Source organism: Eupeodes corollae, chromosome 2, assembly GCF_945859685.1.
Source record: "Eupeodes corollae chromosome 2, idEupCoro1.1, whole genome shotgun sequence".
Classification (NCBI taxonomy): Eukaryota; Metazoa; Arthropoda; class Insecta; order Diptera; family Syrphidae; genus Eupeodes; species Eupeodes corollae.
Window position 1 is genome coordinate 54,943 of NC_079148.1, and position 19,821 is coordinate 74,763.

The following is a 19,821-nucleotide window of genomic DNA, read 5'->3' on the forward strand; positions in this document are numbered from 1 at the left end:
TATTCATTTTTTCTCAGATATCGACATTTTTACCAAGTATATGTAATAATTTTTGTAGATTTTAATTTTTATGAAAAAAACTGCCTGTTGGATATTTCTAAAAATTAGTTTGAATCCAATATCTTTAATTTTTGCCAAAATATTCGAGTCGAAAATTAATTTTTAACAATGTAAAGTAATATTTTTTTCAAGTTTTTATTTTTTGTAAAAAAAACTTATGAAAAATTTGACCAGATGTTAAAAACGTTATTGTTCGTGGCATTACATTACTAAAATCATTTTTTGTTCGTAAATATTCCAGGTGGCAAAAATTATACTAGTCACAATGTATAAAATTAAATTAAAATCGCTAGTGTTATTGGTCCATGAGAAACTAAAATTCGAACGTACGTAAACATGCACACACAATGTACATCTCGACTTTGAAACGTCGAGAAATGTCAACATTTTCAATTTGATAAATCGGATCGATTATAATAATTTTCTATAGGAAGTTAATAAAAATCACGTTTCTCATTTGTGAGTCTAATCAAATGACTTGCTGTTATTTTGCGTTAGATGTCAAATATAGCTATCACTGGTTTTCATAATTAAACATTTTGTTTCCAAATTTAAAAGTGGTAAAGAAATTTAAGTTTTGTCATGTTTGGTATCCAAAATAAAGCTTAATGTATAGATGTTTTTTTATTTAAAATACAACTTTATTTAACGGTTCATTATTAATTTTTAACGAAGAAATCGTTTTCAATAATGAAAAACAATGATCGCTATAATTGGCCCTTTAGATGCATTCCTCAAATCGTTCTTAAGAATATCAGCTCCACAAAACTTTCTTAGGAAATTATTTAATATTTGAGTATGCGTAAAATAAGTACAATTTGTTTAGTGTTTATTTTATCAAACAAAGTTACAATGCTTTAGTGATTACTCAATAATAAAATAATAATAATATACCTACAAAATCAATAATGAATAAAAAACAATAAATAAATAAATATATATTTAACATTTCCACCATTAAGGTTTCTCAAAATAACGAGTAAATTGTTTTTAAATGAAAATCTACCAAGACAAAAGTCGATCATATTGCAAACAGAATTGGATTCTTTTAAGCACCTGGTCAATGGTTCATTAGCAGCATTATTTGTTCTGTGGAATGGAATGTTAAATAAATTTTGGTTTCTAAGCATCCTCGCAGGAACATTGAAGTTAATTAAGCTCAAAATTTCCGAACAATCAATATGATTAGTTTAAACATCACGAATAAACATAACTCCAGAGAACTTTCTACGAATATTAAGAGGCAAGATTCCAAATAATTTACACCTTGTTTCATAGGAAGGCATATCAATGTTCCAATGCAGCCTTTTTACTAATACCCTTGTAAAGCGTTTTTGAATTTTCTCAATTCTAAAAGAGTGAACTTCGTACAAAGGGCTCCTAATAGTATTGCAATACTCAAGAGTAGATCTAACAAACGCAAAAAAAAAAACATTTCAATGTGTGAGGATCACAGAATTCCTTTGAATTGCGCAAGATAAATCCTAACATAAGATTCTATATGTTTAAAGAAATCAAGTTTTTGATCAAAAATTATCCCTAGATCTTTTTTAAAGGTTACTATAGATAAAAATATATTATTTATACTATAGGAAAAATTAATTGATGTACGTTTTCGGCAAAACGTTATACTTTGACATTTAGCAATATTAAGGTGTAAGGAGTTAATCCAACACCAATTTGATAAATTTTGAAGATCTTCTTGCAGCAATATGCAATCTTGTTCAGATTTTATGCACCGAAAGATTTTCAAATCGTCTGCGTACATTAGACATCTAGTATTTAAGAAAACATTGGGTATGTTATTGATAAATAACAAGAAAAAAAGCGGACCGAGATGGCTTCCTTGTGGAACACCCGAGGTAACATTGATAGGCGATGAAAGAAAATTATTAATACGAACAAACTGAATGCGACTCTTTAAATATGTCCGTATCCAGTTCAGCAAATTAGAATGAAAACCAATTTTATTCAACTTCATAAGTAATATATCATGGTTCATCCTATCAAAAGCTTTGGAAAAATCTATGTAAACAACATCGAATTGGAAACCTTTTTCGAGCCCGTTTAAAATGGTGTTTGAAAAAATTGTTAGGTTGGTGCTGGTAGATCTACCAGCGAAAAACCCATGTTGACAGGGAGAGATAACATATTTTACCATTGTAGTTAATTTTTCATAAACCAATTTTTAAAAATTTTTTGGAACGGTAGAGATCTTGCAAATAGGGCGGTAGTTTGAAACATCCTGCCTATTCCCTGATTTATAAATTGGTGTAATGATAGAACGCTTCCACGTACTTAAAAATTCACCACTTTCAAGAGATCGATTAAAAATTATTTGTAAAGGAACAGCAAATACTATTGAACATTTCTATAAAATAATAGGTGCAATTCCATCTATATCAAGTCTTGTGTCTACTTTGACCGTAGATAAAGCTTTTTCGATTTCCTCAATTGAAAATAAATTAAATTGATTATCGAGATTTATATTTGGATTTGGATTACTATCTAAATAAACGGATTGAAAATGTTTACCAAAAAAGTTACAAACTACTTTAAGATCCGAAGATGATATGCCATCGTGACGCATTAGATTAGGAATGCCATTTGATTGTTTTTTCGTATTTATAAATTTCCAAAAACTTTTACTATTAGATTTTAAATCACTTTCAACAGATAAAAGATATTGATTGTAAAGAAATTTATTTAAAGTATCAAAATTCTTTTGCAATAATCGATATTGTTCGTAAAGATCACGGTCATTGTTTGATTTGCGAAAATGCTTATAAACCTTATTTTTTTTATTATTAAGATTTATTAATCTTTTATTAAACCAAACTGGTTTTGAAAAGCTTTTCATTTTAATTTTAGGTGTGTACAATGCAATTGCATCATGCACAATTTTTAAAAAAGAATCGTAGCACTTCTCAAAATTTGCACCAACAAATAATGCATGCCAATCATTTTCATTGAGAAGACTATTGATTGAATCATAATTCGATTTAGCAAAATTATATTTAAATTTAGAACCGAGAGTTTCAGCTAACGAGATTCTTAGTCGATAAAAACATTTCATTTCTTGTATAAAAAAATACTGATTTTATTTTTCTAAGACCATTTTATGTAGTTTAAAACAAAATTTGGCAACGAATGAAGTTAATATATTCATTTTTTCTCAGATATCGACATTTTTACCAAGTATATGTAATAATTTTTGTAGATTTTAATTTTTATGAAAAAAACTGCCTGTTGGATATTTCTAAAAATTAGTTTGAATCCAATATCTTTAATTTTTGCCAAAATATTCGAGTCGAAAATTAATTTTTAACAATGTAAAGTAATATTTTTTTCAAGTTTTTATTTTTTGTAAAAAAAACTTATGAAAAATTTGACCAGATGTTAAAAACGTTATTGTTCGTGGCATTACATTACTAAAATCATTTTTTGTTCGTAAATATTCCAGGTGGCAAAAATTATACTAGTCACAATGTATAAAATTAAATTAAAATCGCTAGTGTTATTGGTCCATGAGAAACTAAAATTCGAACGTACGTAAACATGCACACACAATGTACATCTCGACTTTGAAACGTCGAGAAATGTCAACATTTTCAATTTGATAAATCGGATCGATTATAATAATTTTCTATAGGAAGTTAATAAAAATCACGTTTCTCATTTGTGAGTCTAATCAAATGACTTGCTGTTATTTTGCGTTAGATGTCAAATATAGCTATCACTGGTTTTCATAATTAAACATTTTGTTTCCAAATTTAAAAGTGGTAAAGAAATTTAAGTTTTGTCATGTTTGGTATCCAAAATAAAGCTTAATGTATAGATGTTTTTTTATTTAAAATACAACTTTATTTAACGGTTCATTATTAATTTTTAACGAAGAAATCGTTTTCAATAATGAAAAACAATGATCGCTATAATTGGCCCTTTAGATGCATTCCTCAAATCGTTCTTAAGAATATCAGCTCCACAAAACTTTCTTAGGAAATTATTTAATATTTGAGTATGCGTAAAATAAGTACAATTTGTTTAGTGTTTATTTTATCAAACAAAGTTACAATGCTTTAGTGATTACTCAATAATAAAATAATAATAATATACCTACAAAATCAATAATGAATAAAAAACAATAAATAAATAAATATATATTTAACATTTCCACCATTAAGGTTTCTCAAAATAACGAGTAAATTGTTTTTAAATGAAAATCTACCAAGACAAAAGTCGATCATATTGCAAACAGAATTGGATTCTTTTAAGCACCTGGTCAATGGTTCATTAGCAGCATTATTTGTTCTGTGGAATGGAATGTTAAATAAATTTTGGTTTCTAAGCATCCTCGCAGGAACATTGAAGTTAATTAAGCTCAAAATTTCCGAACAATCAATATGATTAGTTTAAACATCACGAATAAACATAACTCCAGAGAACTTTCTACGAATATTAAGAGGCAAGATTCCAAATAATTTACACCTTGTTTCATAGGAAGGCATATCAATGTTCCAATGCAGCCTTTTTACTAATACCCTTGTAAAGCGTTTTTGAATTTTCTCAATTCTAAAAGAGTGAACTTCGTACAAAGGGCTCCTAATAGTATTGCAATACTCAAGAGTAGATCTAACAAACGCAAAAAAAAAAACATTTCAATGTGTGAGGATCACAGAATTCCTTTGAATTGCGCAAGATAAATCCTAACATAAGATTCTATATGTTTAAAGAAATCAAGTTTTTGATCAAAAATTATCCCTAGATCTTTTTTAAAGGTTACTATAGATAAAAATATATTATTTATACTATAGGAAAAATTAATTGATGTACGTTTTCGGCAAAACGTTATACTTTGACATTTAGCAATATTAAGGTGTAAGGAGTTAATCCAACACCAATTTGATAAATTTTGAAGATCTTCTTGCAGCAATATGCAATCTTGTTCAGATTTTATGCACCGAAAGATTTTCAAATCGTCTGCGTACATTAGACATCTAGTATTTAAGAAAACATTGGGTATGTTATTGATAAATAACAAGAAAAAAAGCGGACCGAGATGGCTTCCTTGTGGAACACCCGAGGTAACATTGATAGGCGATGAAAGAAAATTATTAATACGAACAAACTGAATGCGACTCTTTAAATATGTCCGTATCCAGTTCAGCAAATTAGAATGAAAACCAATTTTATTCAACTTCATAAGTAATATATCATGGTTCATCCTATCAAAAGCTTTGGAAAAATCTATGTAAACAACATCGAATTGGAAACCTTTTTCGAGCCCGTTTAAAATGGTGTTTGAAAAAATTGTTAGGTTGGTGCTGGTAGATCTACCAGCGAAAAACCCATGTTGACAGGGAGAGATAACATATTTTACCATTGTAGTTAATTTTTCATAAACCAATTTTTAAAAATTTTTTGGAACGGTAGAGATCTTGCAAATAGGGCGGTAGTTTGAAACATCCTGCCTATTCCCTGATTTATAAATTGGTGTAATGATAGAACGCTTCCACGTACTTAAAAATTCACCACTTTCAAGAGATCGATTAAAAATTATTTGTAAAGGAACAGCAAATACTATTGAACATTTCTATAAAATAATAGGTGCAATTCCATCTATATCAAGTCTTGTGTCTACTTTGACCGTAGATAAAGCTTTTTCGATTTCCTCAATTGAAAATAAATTAAATTGATTATCGAGATTTATATTTGGATTTGGATTACTATCTAAATAAACGGATTGAAAATGTTTACCAAAAAAGTTACAAACTACTTTAAGATCCGAAGATGATATGCCATCGTGACGCATTAGATTAGGAATGCCATTTGATTGTTTTTTCGTATTTATAAATTTCCAAAAACTTTTACTATTAGATTTTAAATCACTTTCAACAGATAAAAGATATTGATTGTAAAGAAATTTATTTAAAGTATCAAAATTCTTTTGCAATAATCGATATTGTTCGTAAAGATCACGGTCATTGTTTGATTTGCGAAAATGCTTATAAACCTTATTTTTTTTATTATTAAGATTTATTAATCTTTTATTAAACCAAACTGGTTTTGAAAAGCTTTTCATTTTAATTTTAGGTGTGTACAATGCAATTGCATCATGCACAATTTTTAAAAAAGAATCGTAGCACTTCTCAAAATTTGCACCAACAAATAATGCATGCCAATCATTTTCATTGAGAAGACTATTGATTGAATCATAATTCGATTTAGCAAAATTATATTTAAATTTAGAACCGAGAGTTTCAGCTGAAAAATACTCATAAAATTCTACATGCAAACTGAATGCGACATGTTGAATTGTGTTAGGAAAAAGAGATTTTTCTGTCTGCTTTCGATGTTTCAACCGCGTTTCACGCCATGAAATCAACGTCAAGTCAAATGGTCTCTCTATATACTTATTCATATGCATAAGAAAGTAAAAACAATTATGCACAACACTGCAAGTACAAACTTCACAAACCATAGCATTTCTTCCTTAAGTTGTCATTGTTTTGAGAGTGAATTTAAAACAATGTTGTGGGTTAGATGCTGTCCAAACATTCTTTTTTCTTTTTGGACTGAATTTGATTTAAATATGAACTAGTTCTTTTTCAAAATAGATGTTTTTTCTACCCTGCACTTATAAGTCGAGAAGAGATAGAAATACTGTGTTGTGAATGTGGAGTTTTTGAAACAGCACATGCATTAAGATCAAAGGCTTTATTTTCTTATATTTCCCTCTAATATTGTGAACATTTTTTAAATTTAAAATATAAAATAAATCTTCTATAAAAAATGTTGTTGAAATATAAAATATTGAGTTTGTTGAACTAATTATTTTTAAATAAATAAACACATTCAAACAGGATGGTTTTCTGCAAATCAAAGTTATGCGTGCTATGTCCCACCCATGATAGAAATGTGAAGTTTTAAAGTATGAATTGATATATAAATGATCATAGATCAATAAGAAAAAGTAAAGAAAGTCGCTTTAAAAATGAAAACAAGCATTGTCTTCTGTCAACTTACCTTGCGCCCATTGATATACCACGTTATATTTGCGGTTGGGTGAGAGGGTCCGACAGTACATATTGCCTTGAAATTGTCATTTGCAGTAATCACACTTTTATCTACATGCATTACAGGGTCTTCTTTTGGTAGTTCAACAACATGCATATTTGCAGATCTGATGTCCGTATGAAAAAGAGGTGCATCTTCAGAAACTTCGCATTGATATTGACCAGAGAGTTCTCGAGTAACACTCCTCAAAGTTACTGAAGCTGAGTCGGAATTCGAAAGCTGAAAATACAACAAACAAAAAATTTAAAAAGACATTCCCACGACAAACGTTCATTTAAATCGAATCTTTAAAAAAATAAACTTGTATGCTCGAGAATTTGAAGACCTTATCATTAAAAATTACTTTACATTTTAATGAATGTATACCACCCATACCATCATTTCCATATTTTGTATGTACTTTGTTGTTATTATAAAGGTAATTTTTATAAATGAAGTATTTAAAACTTCCTGGGAAACTGAAGTCAGTTATTTTTGTTTTCTTTATTTTTGAAAGTGTTTTTCTCTTTTCAAAATATTAATAATGAATGTCCTTGCTGAATATAAATCTCAACACATTTTGACATTCGAAGTCGAACCATCAAAACTTCTCTTGCTGACATGTCAGTGTATTCTTTTTCGTGTGTTTTTTAGATGGTATCTGATCTCTGAAGGAAATTAAACATGCATAGCATAGTTAAACCATGCTAAAATTATCAAACAGAGAACCTTTGAAGCATAAGAATGGGTCTAAGAAAGTGTTTGTTACTACATTTGGTGTCCTCCCTTACACATCAAGCCTTATAAAATTTTAAACATATAATTGTCAGATGACATAACAAATTCGATTCTAGATCAAGTTTTAATAAAATAAATAAAATAGAACTTCTATAAATAATCAAATCAAAACAAATATTAAAACGCGATCGAAACGAAAAAAGTTACACAAAACTACTGTAAAGTACCTTCCAAAATTTTTACTAACTAACAAAATACATGACAAAGTACCTACGTTTCATTGAATTTTAGGAGTATGGTAGAGGAAAAGCGAAAAAAATAATTGCAGCTAAAAACTTCATATGGGTATGTAGAAGTAGATGCCACATCACATCATTCACATTCCAAGTGGATAGTGGAGAATTCACAGGAAATAAGAGTCAACATCCTGAGTTTATAAAACATGCAAAAATGTGTGTATGTCATGTTGGAAAAGTAAATTATCCCGTGCATTTGTGGTCACGTTGCTCGAGAGTAATCCACAAGGACAAATATGAAGTTTGCAGGAGAACCACTTTCCCGTTACCACTTTTTACTCGACACACTTAGTTTTACCCTCAAAAGCATTGTTTTGTCATTCCGGATCTTTGTAAGGACATAAATGCAAACATGCCACGGATTGAGTAAATGAGTGGTTTCCTGATATGTAGAATTTTACTAGCAAGGATAGAGTAGGTATATCAACTCTTGGTAATTATTCTGAAATATTCAAGGGCTTTTGGTTAATTCTAGCTGCATTCGTTTTATGTGTTATGTGGGGAGATGGTCCACCTATAGCCGAAACTACTACGTATAACTGTAATCTAAAAATGTATGCGTTTACATATACATACATCGTTTCATATGTACATACATACATATATAGAAACCGACATACATACATTATATTCAGCATTTTATTTTAATGTAAGGGAAATAATAAAAAATATTTTTTAACCGGGACGAGCCGGGACGGGACAACGAAATAAAGAAAAATATTTTTATCAGCACATCACTGAGATTGAGGGAGGGAATTGCAACTACTAACCTCACATGAATGTGTTGTCCTTTTTGTAGGTAGTGTTATTAAAAAAAATATAAAAATAAAAAGAAATTTGAATGAACGTTCGAAGCTATGGGTAGGGGGGCGGTAAGGATGGAGAGGGTTAGGTGAATATAGGTGGGTAGGTGTAGGTACTTCGTATTCCATCTCGATGCTGCGATGCTGCTCGTTCGTTTGCATGCGCACACAATTTTTGCTCGTTGTGTATAGGTACTATTTTGTAATTAAAGTTATGGACTGGATACCGGATATACAGGCAAGGCATCTCCATGTAATTCCCACTTTTGCTACGGAAATTAAAATGAAAACCTTCCAAGCACAGACACGCTATCTCCTATCTCCACCGATGAGATTCTAATAATGGAAGTGCAACTTGGTTGTCTGAACACTAGACTGTGTTCAAAATCCACCATCCGTGTTGTCAACATTTTTTCGGAAAAAGTTTATTTTAAAATTATGTGGCTTTTCACATACGACGACGACAATGACGATGACGACGATGATGACGATGACGACGTCACTTTCGTCCTTCTTTAAAATGATGTTTCCTCTTAACTTTCTCAGCACAGCATAAGTCCTGTTTTGGTATTGCGGGCGTTATTATAACTACAATTTGCGGCACGAGGTAAACCGACAAGGATTTCAAGTTGTCGTTGTTCCGGCTATGGCTGATGTTCTCCCCTTCTTTGATGGATTATACATATACCTACATACATACGATTATATGAGTGAGGATTCACTTTCCTTTCTAGAAATCCAGCAATCCCTTCTAATGCCAACAATATTTCTAAATTGCTTGGGTTATAGAGCATCAAAAAGGGTTCATTGTTGCACCATTTTTTGGTTTGTTCTCAGTCTTCATTTTATGGTAACTTAATCGTATTCTATCTAAAGACGAATAACAAGGTTATGTTAAACTCGTATATAAAATATATGTATGTATCTATATACCTATGTATGTATACGGAAACATTAACGTTTATGTATAGTATTATGTTTGTAGCATCGTCAAAAGTGGACGGAGAACGGAAAGAGTGAAATTAAATTGGCAAAAATGGAATGTTTTCATTAAAATATTTGAATGTGGTGGCGGCTACAGAATTTTTATGAAGCAAAGTGATTTTCAACTGTTCAGTGCTCGTCAGAATCCACAAAAATGTTTTCGTTATAAAAAGTTATGCCTTTACAGCAATTTAAAATTTGTTTTTATACATATTACTTTTTCTGTTTTGAGAGCATTTTCCTTTTTGTTTTATAACCCCAACCAAAAATAGATACGTTTTTATTTTCAATTTATATTTTTTTTCTCGTTCCATGTTTTCTTAATTAAATGAAAATGCAAGTCATTATTGTTATTTATGATTTTTGTATGGTTAGGTACATATAAACAATATACATACGTGCATCTTAAGATATAAATATTTTCTAATTTTATAAAGGAAACAAATCCATGAAGGCTTTACTGAACAACAATTCAATGCAAATAACTTTCAATCTTAATCTTATGGGCTAAGGGCTATATAATTATTAGTATTTTATTAAGCTCCATTATGGTGTTTTGTTTTTAAAATATGGAGGCGCAAAATAGAAGGAAAACTTTTAATACAACTGTATACTGGGTGTATAGGCTAAAAATTTAAAAAATGTCCCCACACCTTCGTTGCGTATTTTTCAAATTGCAGATGTCGATGAAACCCCTACATATTTATGTAGTTAGATGTACGCATCTTTATTTTTTGTTTCATTATGATAAAACATCTATATCAAACTCTTAACAGATATAAGTGTACCGCTTAAGATACTTAGTCTGTTTGTAAATCTTGAAGGGAAAAAACGTTGCTAGCCTTACCCATCAGTTCTAGAAAACTTGGTGAAGGGTATATTCGTGCTCATTTTATCATTAAAAAAAATATACCTCTTTTATCAACTTCACAGATAGGGATAGCAACTATTTCTATTGAGTGTCAAGGTTAATTCTGATATCTAGATTAAAATCGAAAAATTCATTTTAAACCTTCGTCGAAACAACAATCCCAATGGAGAGTTGACAAAACTTGAGGCATCAGCACATCAAAAAAACACACACGGGTACTGGGGTATGTTAAGTATATAAAAATGTAGGTGAGCTATTTCATTATTTTGAAGAAATCCATCCAATCCAGCATCTCATTAGACACTCTAGAGAATTATCTCTCCACTCTCCTATATGCTTAAATGTGAATTCATACTTTCAAAATATTGCAAGGACTTGAGAATAATTTTACTATAAACATTATATTGCATGACGATAAGGCCCCTTGATGTTGCTTCAAATTAAACTAAATGGATTAAAGCATAAAATAAGCCAGTCATATACTTATAGTAGTTATGTGATGAATTCCATTCGATCTAGCAATCATCTTTAAAAACAGACTTTTGGATAATACATATTTTTCTGCAAAATTAATGAAGATATCGACATAGCTATACCTACATATTGAAATAATATACAAAAAAAATCAGTAACCGAAAATGTAATTAAGAGAAATTCAATTAACAATATATGAGGTGCTACTTTGAATCAAACAATTTGTGTATTGTTATTTCGGCTTGTTAGTCAAAACTTGTACATCAAAATATAAAACCGCTGGACCACACTGGGGTACGGAAAAAATAATTAAGTTTCACTCTGTGTGCAACGATAAAAATAATAAAATGCAAAAGAACAGCACAAAAATTCAATTTCATGGTCCGTAAAAACGAATATTAGTAGGACTTCATTTCCAGATAAATTATATTTTGGAAACGAACATTCACGCTTTAACTAAAACGAATGCCCGCCTACCTCTTATGTCACGTTTGGTTATGGCACATTCATAATATAATACCTCCGAACAGTGAACATGGTACTAACGAACGTGTTCATTCATATATGTACATATGTACACACAAATGGCATGTGTACTGTACAGTGTACTCTATAGCTTACCTCTATATTTATGTATGTACATACTACATATTATATGTTGTTTTTTTTTCGTAAAAATTTTGTTACTGTACCTACGTAGGAAAGAAATATAAGACCTTATATATGTAGGTATGTAGACATGCCAATGAACGTACATACGAACATTGGTATATTCATATACATAGTATATATTATAAATATAAATTCTCATCTCATTGTATATGCAACATATTTTTTGTATGAAAAATGTTGGTTTAAATCACCAAACTAAAACTGATGCAAAGTTATTATATCAAGGGATTTGCACTGGGTAATTGGTTTTTAAGGGATGGATAGGTTGTCAACGACAAGGTTCGAAATATATATGAACAAATGGTTCTAATTTTATAGAAAAGACGGATGCGTACCAAAGGCAGGATATCTTTAAGGTATCGAGAAGATCTGCCCATAAGATTTTTTCCGCTAGCTTATTATTTTAAAACAAGGGTTCCGCGCAGTCTCAACTTGTTAAAATAATCATTATATTTTATTTTTATATGGTTATAACTAGCTTCTAAGATAATATTAGTATGTTTTCAAATTAGGGCAAAATACAAATTTGACTATATGTCTATTATGGGCTCTTATGGTTGAACTTAAATTTTGACATTGCCCAGGTGTAATGTGGTATTTACCTTGATGAAGTGTAAGATAATTGTCACTCCAGTTTTTTCAAATTTTTCGTATCTTCGAGACCTAATAAGAATACCATATAAATCTTCGAATTTAACCCTTCTAATACTTCTCGGTATTCAAAAATGTAGAGAAGACATGGCTTTTGTGACTTAACTTTGCAGTATTCAAGTTTTGAAAAATTAAGATATCGTATCAAATTAATATTATAGTATATTTATCTATCTCAATCCATGCCATTGAATACAATTCAAATGAGGACAGTAGGTTATATATCAAACTTTATTGTTATGCATGTTCACCATTAAAAGTTATTAAAAAGGAACTTACATCAACATTTATTCCCGAAACTGGGAACACTAAAGTGGGCGGCAACTCTTTTGGAACATATCTGTAAAACTCTTCAGTTTCAAAATACCATCGCACTGAATACAAGGCAGCCTAAAAAGTTATAAAAAAAATTAAACATCAGTATTGATATTCAAAAAATATTTCATATAAATTTTATTTTCTACAACAATAAGTAAAAGAAAAAAATAAATATTAGCAGATTTACCTGTTCTAAGTCATATTGACACGATAAAGTTGCAGCATTTCCCATTATGACAGCTTCCGGCACAAAAATTTTCAAGTCCTTTAAACAAAGTGCTATTAAGAAGAGAATAAAAAGTGTTCATAATAAGAGTAGGTATATTAGGGATAGTTTTATAGACTGAGAAAAAGTCAGCACTTGAATGGTTTCCATCTGCATATAAAAGTAATAAATATTTAATAAGATTTTAATGTTGGGAAATGTAAGATTTTTTTAATAGATCAATAAGATAGCTATAGGCAGTATGGTTTTGTTATATAAGGATAATTTCTGTGTAATAGATATATGTTATGAGATGCTTCCTAAAGAGGATGATCCATTGGTAAATATATACTTTAATTAATTTTATAATTTAAAATGGTTCATAAGAATCATTCTTTTTAATAAAGTGTAACGAGGGGCTTTTACTAAAAATCCTTTTAAATACCTAAATGCTTATTTTATTTTATCTTAAAATGTGATATTTATGCACTTAAAACAAACTAAGCGGTTAAAAAAGAACAAAATAAACTATTTTAGTGATGCAAAAATTCATAATTTGTTTTACTTTTTTTCTAACAAGTTATGAGATATTTTTGATTTTTTTTAGATTTCTTGTTTCTTCTGAAGTGTACTAAAACTATCGTATTTAATTAACATAAGATAGTTTCCTATTCCGAATTCTTCTTTTTAGATGGCTTGGTTAGGGAATAGCTTTATAGACATAACGCAAAATAATTGTATACAAATTTAAATATCTAGATTTAAAATTTTAATCGATAAAGCAATATATTAAAGCCCATGTAGAAAGATACTTGACTTAGGTAGAATTCTAGTAGTTTTGAACAAGTTTATCGTTTTTAACGTACTTTTAACTTTATTCCTAAAACTTAAATTACAAACTAAGTTTTAATTTAGTATCACAAGAAGACACTTCTACATTTACAGTTCATGAATGTCACAAAAGTGCTGTTTACATACAAATTGCCTTCGTGTGGTTAGTTCTAGGAAAAAAATACAGTTGATGAGTTCAGTAAAGCTTATAGGAGTTGCAGTGAAGTCTTTAAAGTAAAGCTAATAACTTTAAATACATATGTACATAATCAAATAAATAACTAATCTTAAAATTAACCAAACTATACAACGACAAACAATACATTTACTGATTATGTTATTAATAATAAAAGTATACCATAATTGAAAATAAAATTTCTATTGAATAGAATAAATACTTCATTAAGCGCCTACATATGCACATACGAGTATGTATGTGTTAACGAGTATCTACAGTATTTTGTCCTTTTTTTAATATTCTATTATTTTTTCATAAAAAATAATTAATTCAGCACAATGCCCTTTTATTTCAAAGCCATTGGACGTTGGACTGATGTGGGTACTCTTCGAATTGACAGTCGAATTGAATTATTATATTGTGTAAAATTTAATTACAGTAAAAATTTTAATTTATGACAGAGTAAGTTTTGTCCTTTGGTTGCAACACGAAAATTGTTCGTTGCAAAATGCAGCGTGCATGCAAAATTTTACGACCTATACAGATACAAACAGCCGCCGTATGCAAGCTTTTATGTGGTACATTGGTTTCAATTTAAAATTGCAAATCCTGAACAAAAGGAAAGCTGCTGTTGCCGTTCTGTTCCTGAACAAATTCGGTAAATCATTAATTAACTTACCATCGCGCTTGCGATGTACACGCACGAATATGATATCATTATCCCACCTGGCACAGATGTGTTTTTTTTAAATTCATTCTTCAATGGCAGTTTTATTGCAAATCGATAGTACACATTGTGCAAGTCACAATCAAAATCTCAATTAAGTTACATTGTAAGGAAAATGGTAAGCACTGGTGTGCAAATTACTTCTGTTATAGCGACGAATAAAGACAATGCACAAAGTGGTATCAAAAATTAAAATAAATTAATTCATTTTCTCTGTGTTGGTCAATGTATGAATATACTCGTACATATGTATATGTACACACAAGTATATATACATATATATATTGATTAACATCATGTTAAATCCATTTTGGACCAGGAATCGATTCGTCCTTCAAGGATATAAGAGAGTGTTTCGCAAAACTTACTATACATAATGTACACTTCACCCACTTAAAACAGCATTTCGAATCCCTTTACTGCAGAAACATTAATTTTAATAGTCTTTTACAATATACTGGAGATAAGAACTACAATATAGAGGCAAAATCTATGACAAACAAACCATAAAAAGTATTATCATCATCTAAGATAATTGAACTACATTTTTATTAGAATGTATACGTATTCCAACAGGAGCTTGATTATTCTTTGTTTTAGAAGGAAAAAAATCAATGTTACGTAATTTAAATTAATCTAAAATTGAAAAAAGTCCCAACTAAATCTATATTTAAGCCTTGCTTAGAAAACTTCAGAGCAGTGATCTGTTTATGTATTTATACCTTTGCTTTGTTGCATTTACTTTGCGTTTTAACTTTACTTTCATAGTTTTGTTAAAACAACCACACTTGAAACTAAATATTACCCATTGTGAATCTTCTTTCCAATTATTATAAAGTTAAATCAAAACAAGAAAATATGAGTAAACTTTTTCATAACAACGCAACATTTTTTTCAAATGACACATTATTTAATCTACCTTTCTAATAAGTTTCTACAGCTTAATGTCATTGAACTAGATTCCTTCAAACTCAGTTAGTTAAATATTGGAAATTGATAACTTTCAAAAACTTCTGTAAGTTTTCCATCATAAAATCAATAAATGTGCCATAACACTTCTCAGATTCCCTTCGAAATTATCATAGCCTTTATTATTCATTTCAATAAGATTCTCTTCAAAGCCAAAAGTAGTTTAGCAAAACATTCTTGTTAATGTAATAGATTTTATAGTCATCTTTTTTGTGTGTTAAGTTTTGTGTACCTAATTAATTTGAGTTTCCAGAGTTCAAATGGAAGATATACTACTTTTTTTAAACTTGGTACATGGTAAAAGGGAAGTAGGAAGATATGCCTTGTCCATATATCGTGTATTAAATTAGGGATGACTACGAGGGCGGCGTCAACTGCTTAGCTTCATTGACAGAATTGTTTGTATTGCGATTTTACACAAACACAGAGAAGTCTGCTTTGAACACCAACAGTTAGTGCCTACGGATAGATACAATTTCTTATGGTATCAAGGATAGTAAGTATATATAGGTTTGGTTGATTTTAAATGTGTTAGATTTAGAGGCACTATCTTTCAAAAGTCTGTCCAATTACTGGCATATGCTGATGACATTGACATAATCGGAAGAACTCAGCGTGATGTCAATGGGGCTTTTGTGAGTATTGAGGCAGAGGCGACAAAAATGGGTTTAACGGTTAATGAGGGCAAAACAAAGTACATGCTGTCGTCTAGAAAGGACATACAACACCGACGTTTTGGTCAAAACGTCCCAATCGACAGACGTACCTTTGAGGTAGTCAAGGACTTCGTCTACCTAGGCTCCGCTGTAAACGCAGAAAACAACACCAGCGCTGAGATCAAACGCAGAATAACTCTTGCTAACCGCTGTTTCTTTGGACTAAGAAAGCAATTGAGTAGTAATGTCCTCTCTCGAGGGACCAAAGTGCTGCTATATAAGACCCTTATCATCCCCGTCCTGCTATACGGTGCAGAAGCATGGACCATGACAAAAGCGGATGAAAGCACCTTGGGTCGCTTCGAGAGAAAAGTTCTTCGTGTGATCTACGGTCCCGTATGCATCGAAGGGGAGTGGAGGAGAAGATGGAACGACGAACTGTACGGGCTGTACAGCGACGTAGACTTAGCAAGAAGAGTAAAAGTCCAACGACTAAGATGGCTGGGTCACGTAGAGCGCATGGAAACCAGTGGAAGGTGACCTCACCCAACTTGGAGCGCGAAACTGGAGACATTTAGCTAGGGACCGAGCTAGATGGAGAAGTTTGTTGAGTGAGGCCCTAGTTCACACAGGACTGTAGCGCCACCTTAAGTAAGTAAGTAAGATTTTTAGGAAGATTTCGTTAGTGAGAAGGCTTGAATTCTAAATTGCTTGTTCATAATATTCTGTACCTGACATCAAATTGTACTTTTCTGCAGGATTTTTAAGCCACGACTACTTAAACTTTGGGAGTTAATTAAATACAAAATTGGCTTATACATTCAAATGATTTTTGTTAAGGTACCAGTTGGAAGATATCAGTGTGGATCGCTACACAGTCTCTACTTTAACATTTTCCAATTTGTGCAATTCATTTTAGCAGTAACTCATAATAAGTGGAGACAAAAGTCAGGGATCCTTGTTTTGTATCACCCGGGATTTGTATGTCGATTACAAATAATTTCGTTAGAGCTTAGCTAAGGTAAAAAAGTTTTAAAAAAAGTTGAAAATAAAAAAAATTATTGAATGAAATACAAAATATCAAACGTGTCATATAGTTAAAATTAATTTTATTCTTGTAAATTTATTGATTTTTTGAAGATTGACTAATGAAATTAATTCGTTGAGTGCCACTTGTATTAACTGAAGTCTTTGGGACTTAATAACCCCTTCCCCCGCTTTTTAGCTAAAATCTCGATCTACTTTTGGACTATATGTCGAAAATTTAAGTGCGTTTTGGAGAAGACATATTGTAATAATGACGACTGAATTCACAAATATTTCAAAAGGAAACTCACCATTTAAGCATATATCTGAGAAAATAATCCATGTTAGGGTCATCAGATTAAACCACTCATAATAACATTTTCTTTTTCTTGCCATCGAATTCTTGAATTTGTCTGCAAAGATACAAATATTTTAACAGTTAGGTAAATACTTTATTTAAGAAATACTCTATTTAAAACCGTGGGAAATAATAATTTTAGGCGGATTTGAATTTATGTTGCAGATTATTACAACGCATTTAAAAGATAAAAGTCATTTAGTTATGCCATAGGAAAATTTAACAAAAATAAAACTAGTACTACAACTTTGAAAATAATTTGTCGCTAATGTTAATTATTCTTGTTTTGATTGAAAACTTGTGTTTGCATATATATTTATTAAAATTCTAAATAAATAAATAATGTCTACACTCAGATGTTATCATCTTTTCATTGCTTTTGCCAAGTTAAAAAAAAAGAGCCAAGAATACACACTGATTTGAAAATATAAAGAAATAAAACATACAAAACATTTAAAACAACACTTTTTAACCCTTTGAGGATTTAAAAGTGTACAAACCATTTCATGTTTTCTTTACCATTTCACCTTTTCTGAACTATGCCACAACTTTTTTTTAATAACTAATTGTGCAGGTTACAATTTTAATTACATAATATCTAACTTATCAACAAAAAAATCTCATTGCAGAAGAAAATATTCTTTTTATATTTTAACCCTTTCTGCAAAAATTATGTGTATCTTCCTTTTCGTTGGCCTTTCATAAACTCTAATAAATTCTCACTAGAGTTAATGTAAGTTATCACCCGCCTCCAATTAGCGAATGAACATTTTCGTGCATATTATTTTGGGCTGGCTGTGTAAACTTTCCTGTGAAAAAGATTAAAAGTATCTAGCTTTAAGAAGGACGTGTTTATGTGCAGATCGTGTATATCTACCTACTTTACTTATAACATAAAACCTTTACCCACTCATCGAGGAAAAAAATATCAAATGGAGGGAGGACCAAGAATATAAACCTTCATATTATCGTCTCTTTGTGTTGTTCCTTTTAATTTAATTAAAGTCATATAATATAAAATATTGCTTTTTCGTGAAAACATTTTCCTCCCCTTTTCTGGTATCTTTTGGCTTTGTGTACTATATTATGTACACTATACACACCAAAGGCCCCAGCCCAGCAAATAACATTTTGTTCTGAGAATCCACATTTCCCGTCATCGTAGATGAACTGAAATTCGTATCAGTCGTTAAAAACAGAGTGTGCCAAGATTTCATTAGCTTAATATACAGTAACAACTAATAATTTATTGTCTAGATAGATACACGTATACCAATGCATCTGCAGCAATATCGAAATTGAATGGTGCATTTCAGATTTCAGATTTCATTCAAAAAGAAACTGAGAAAGGACGAAAATGGATTTGTATACAAAATCTTATTCCACCGCAAAACGCAGGTTAAATAACTGATTTGGTAGTTTCGAATCGAGAGAAAATTTAATAAGAGGACAGGTGAAAAAGCTATTGATTTCTTCGTTAAGATTTTGATGACGTAATATTTGAATTAAAAACAACACAGTAAGCAGCTAGCTGTATCGATTCAATATTCCCACAGACTGTTTTCGAAAGCACATACCAAAATACCAAAATAAGAGTAGGGCAATTAATCTAAAAGAAAACTCCATGCGATATGTATATCCGTACAATAATCTTGAATCCCAAACAAAGGAGAAAAAAGAATCGAACGATTTTGGAGTCGTGCTACTTTTTTTCATAGGTACATACCTACTCGCATGGAGTTGAGAAAATGGGAAACCTTAACCTTAGCCAACCCTTAATCAACTTATCCCCCAAACCACCCTGCTATGAACGATATAGCCTGTAAGGAACATAAAACACTTGGCGCCAGATTAAGATTTAGGATGTCCCTGATTTTGTGGTTATCCACGAAGAGAAACGTACACATAAGTATATACCTAAGTATAAAAATGTCCAGTTCCTTTATGG

General features: G+C 30.5%; 1 protein-coding gene across 1 annotated transcript in view; it reads right to left on the minus strand.

The window, feature by feature from the left end:
* Nucleotides 1-19,821, minus strand: part of LOC129946643 (uncharacterized) — a 59,169-nt gene that overhangs the window by 1,746 nt on the left and 37,602 nt on the right. Inside the window, exons 2-5 of the mRNA XM_056056894.1 lie at nt 17,827-17,928; nt 13,111-13,202; nt 12,885-12,995; nt 7,087-7,356 (exon numbers count right to left, since the gene is read on the minus strand). Of these exons, the coding sequence (XP_055912869.1) occupies nt 7,087-7,356; nt 12,885-12,995; nt 13,111-13,202; nt 17,827-17,911 (558 nt within the window). The 5' untranslated portion in view covers nt 17,912-17,928. The remainder of the gene's footprint in view (nt 1-7,086; nt 7,357-12,884; nt 12,996-13,110; nt 13,203-17,826; nt 17,929-19,821) is intronic.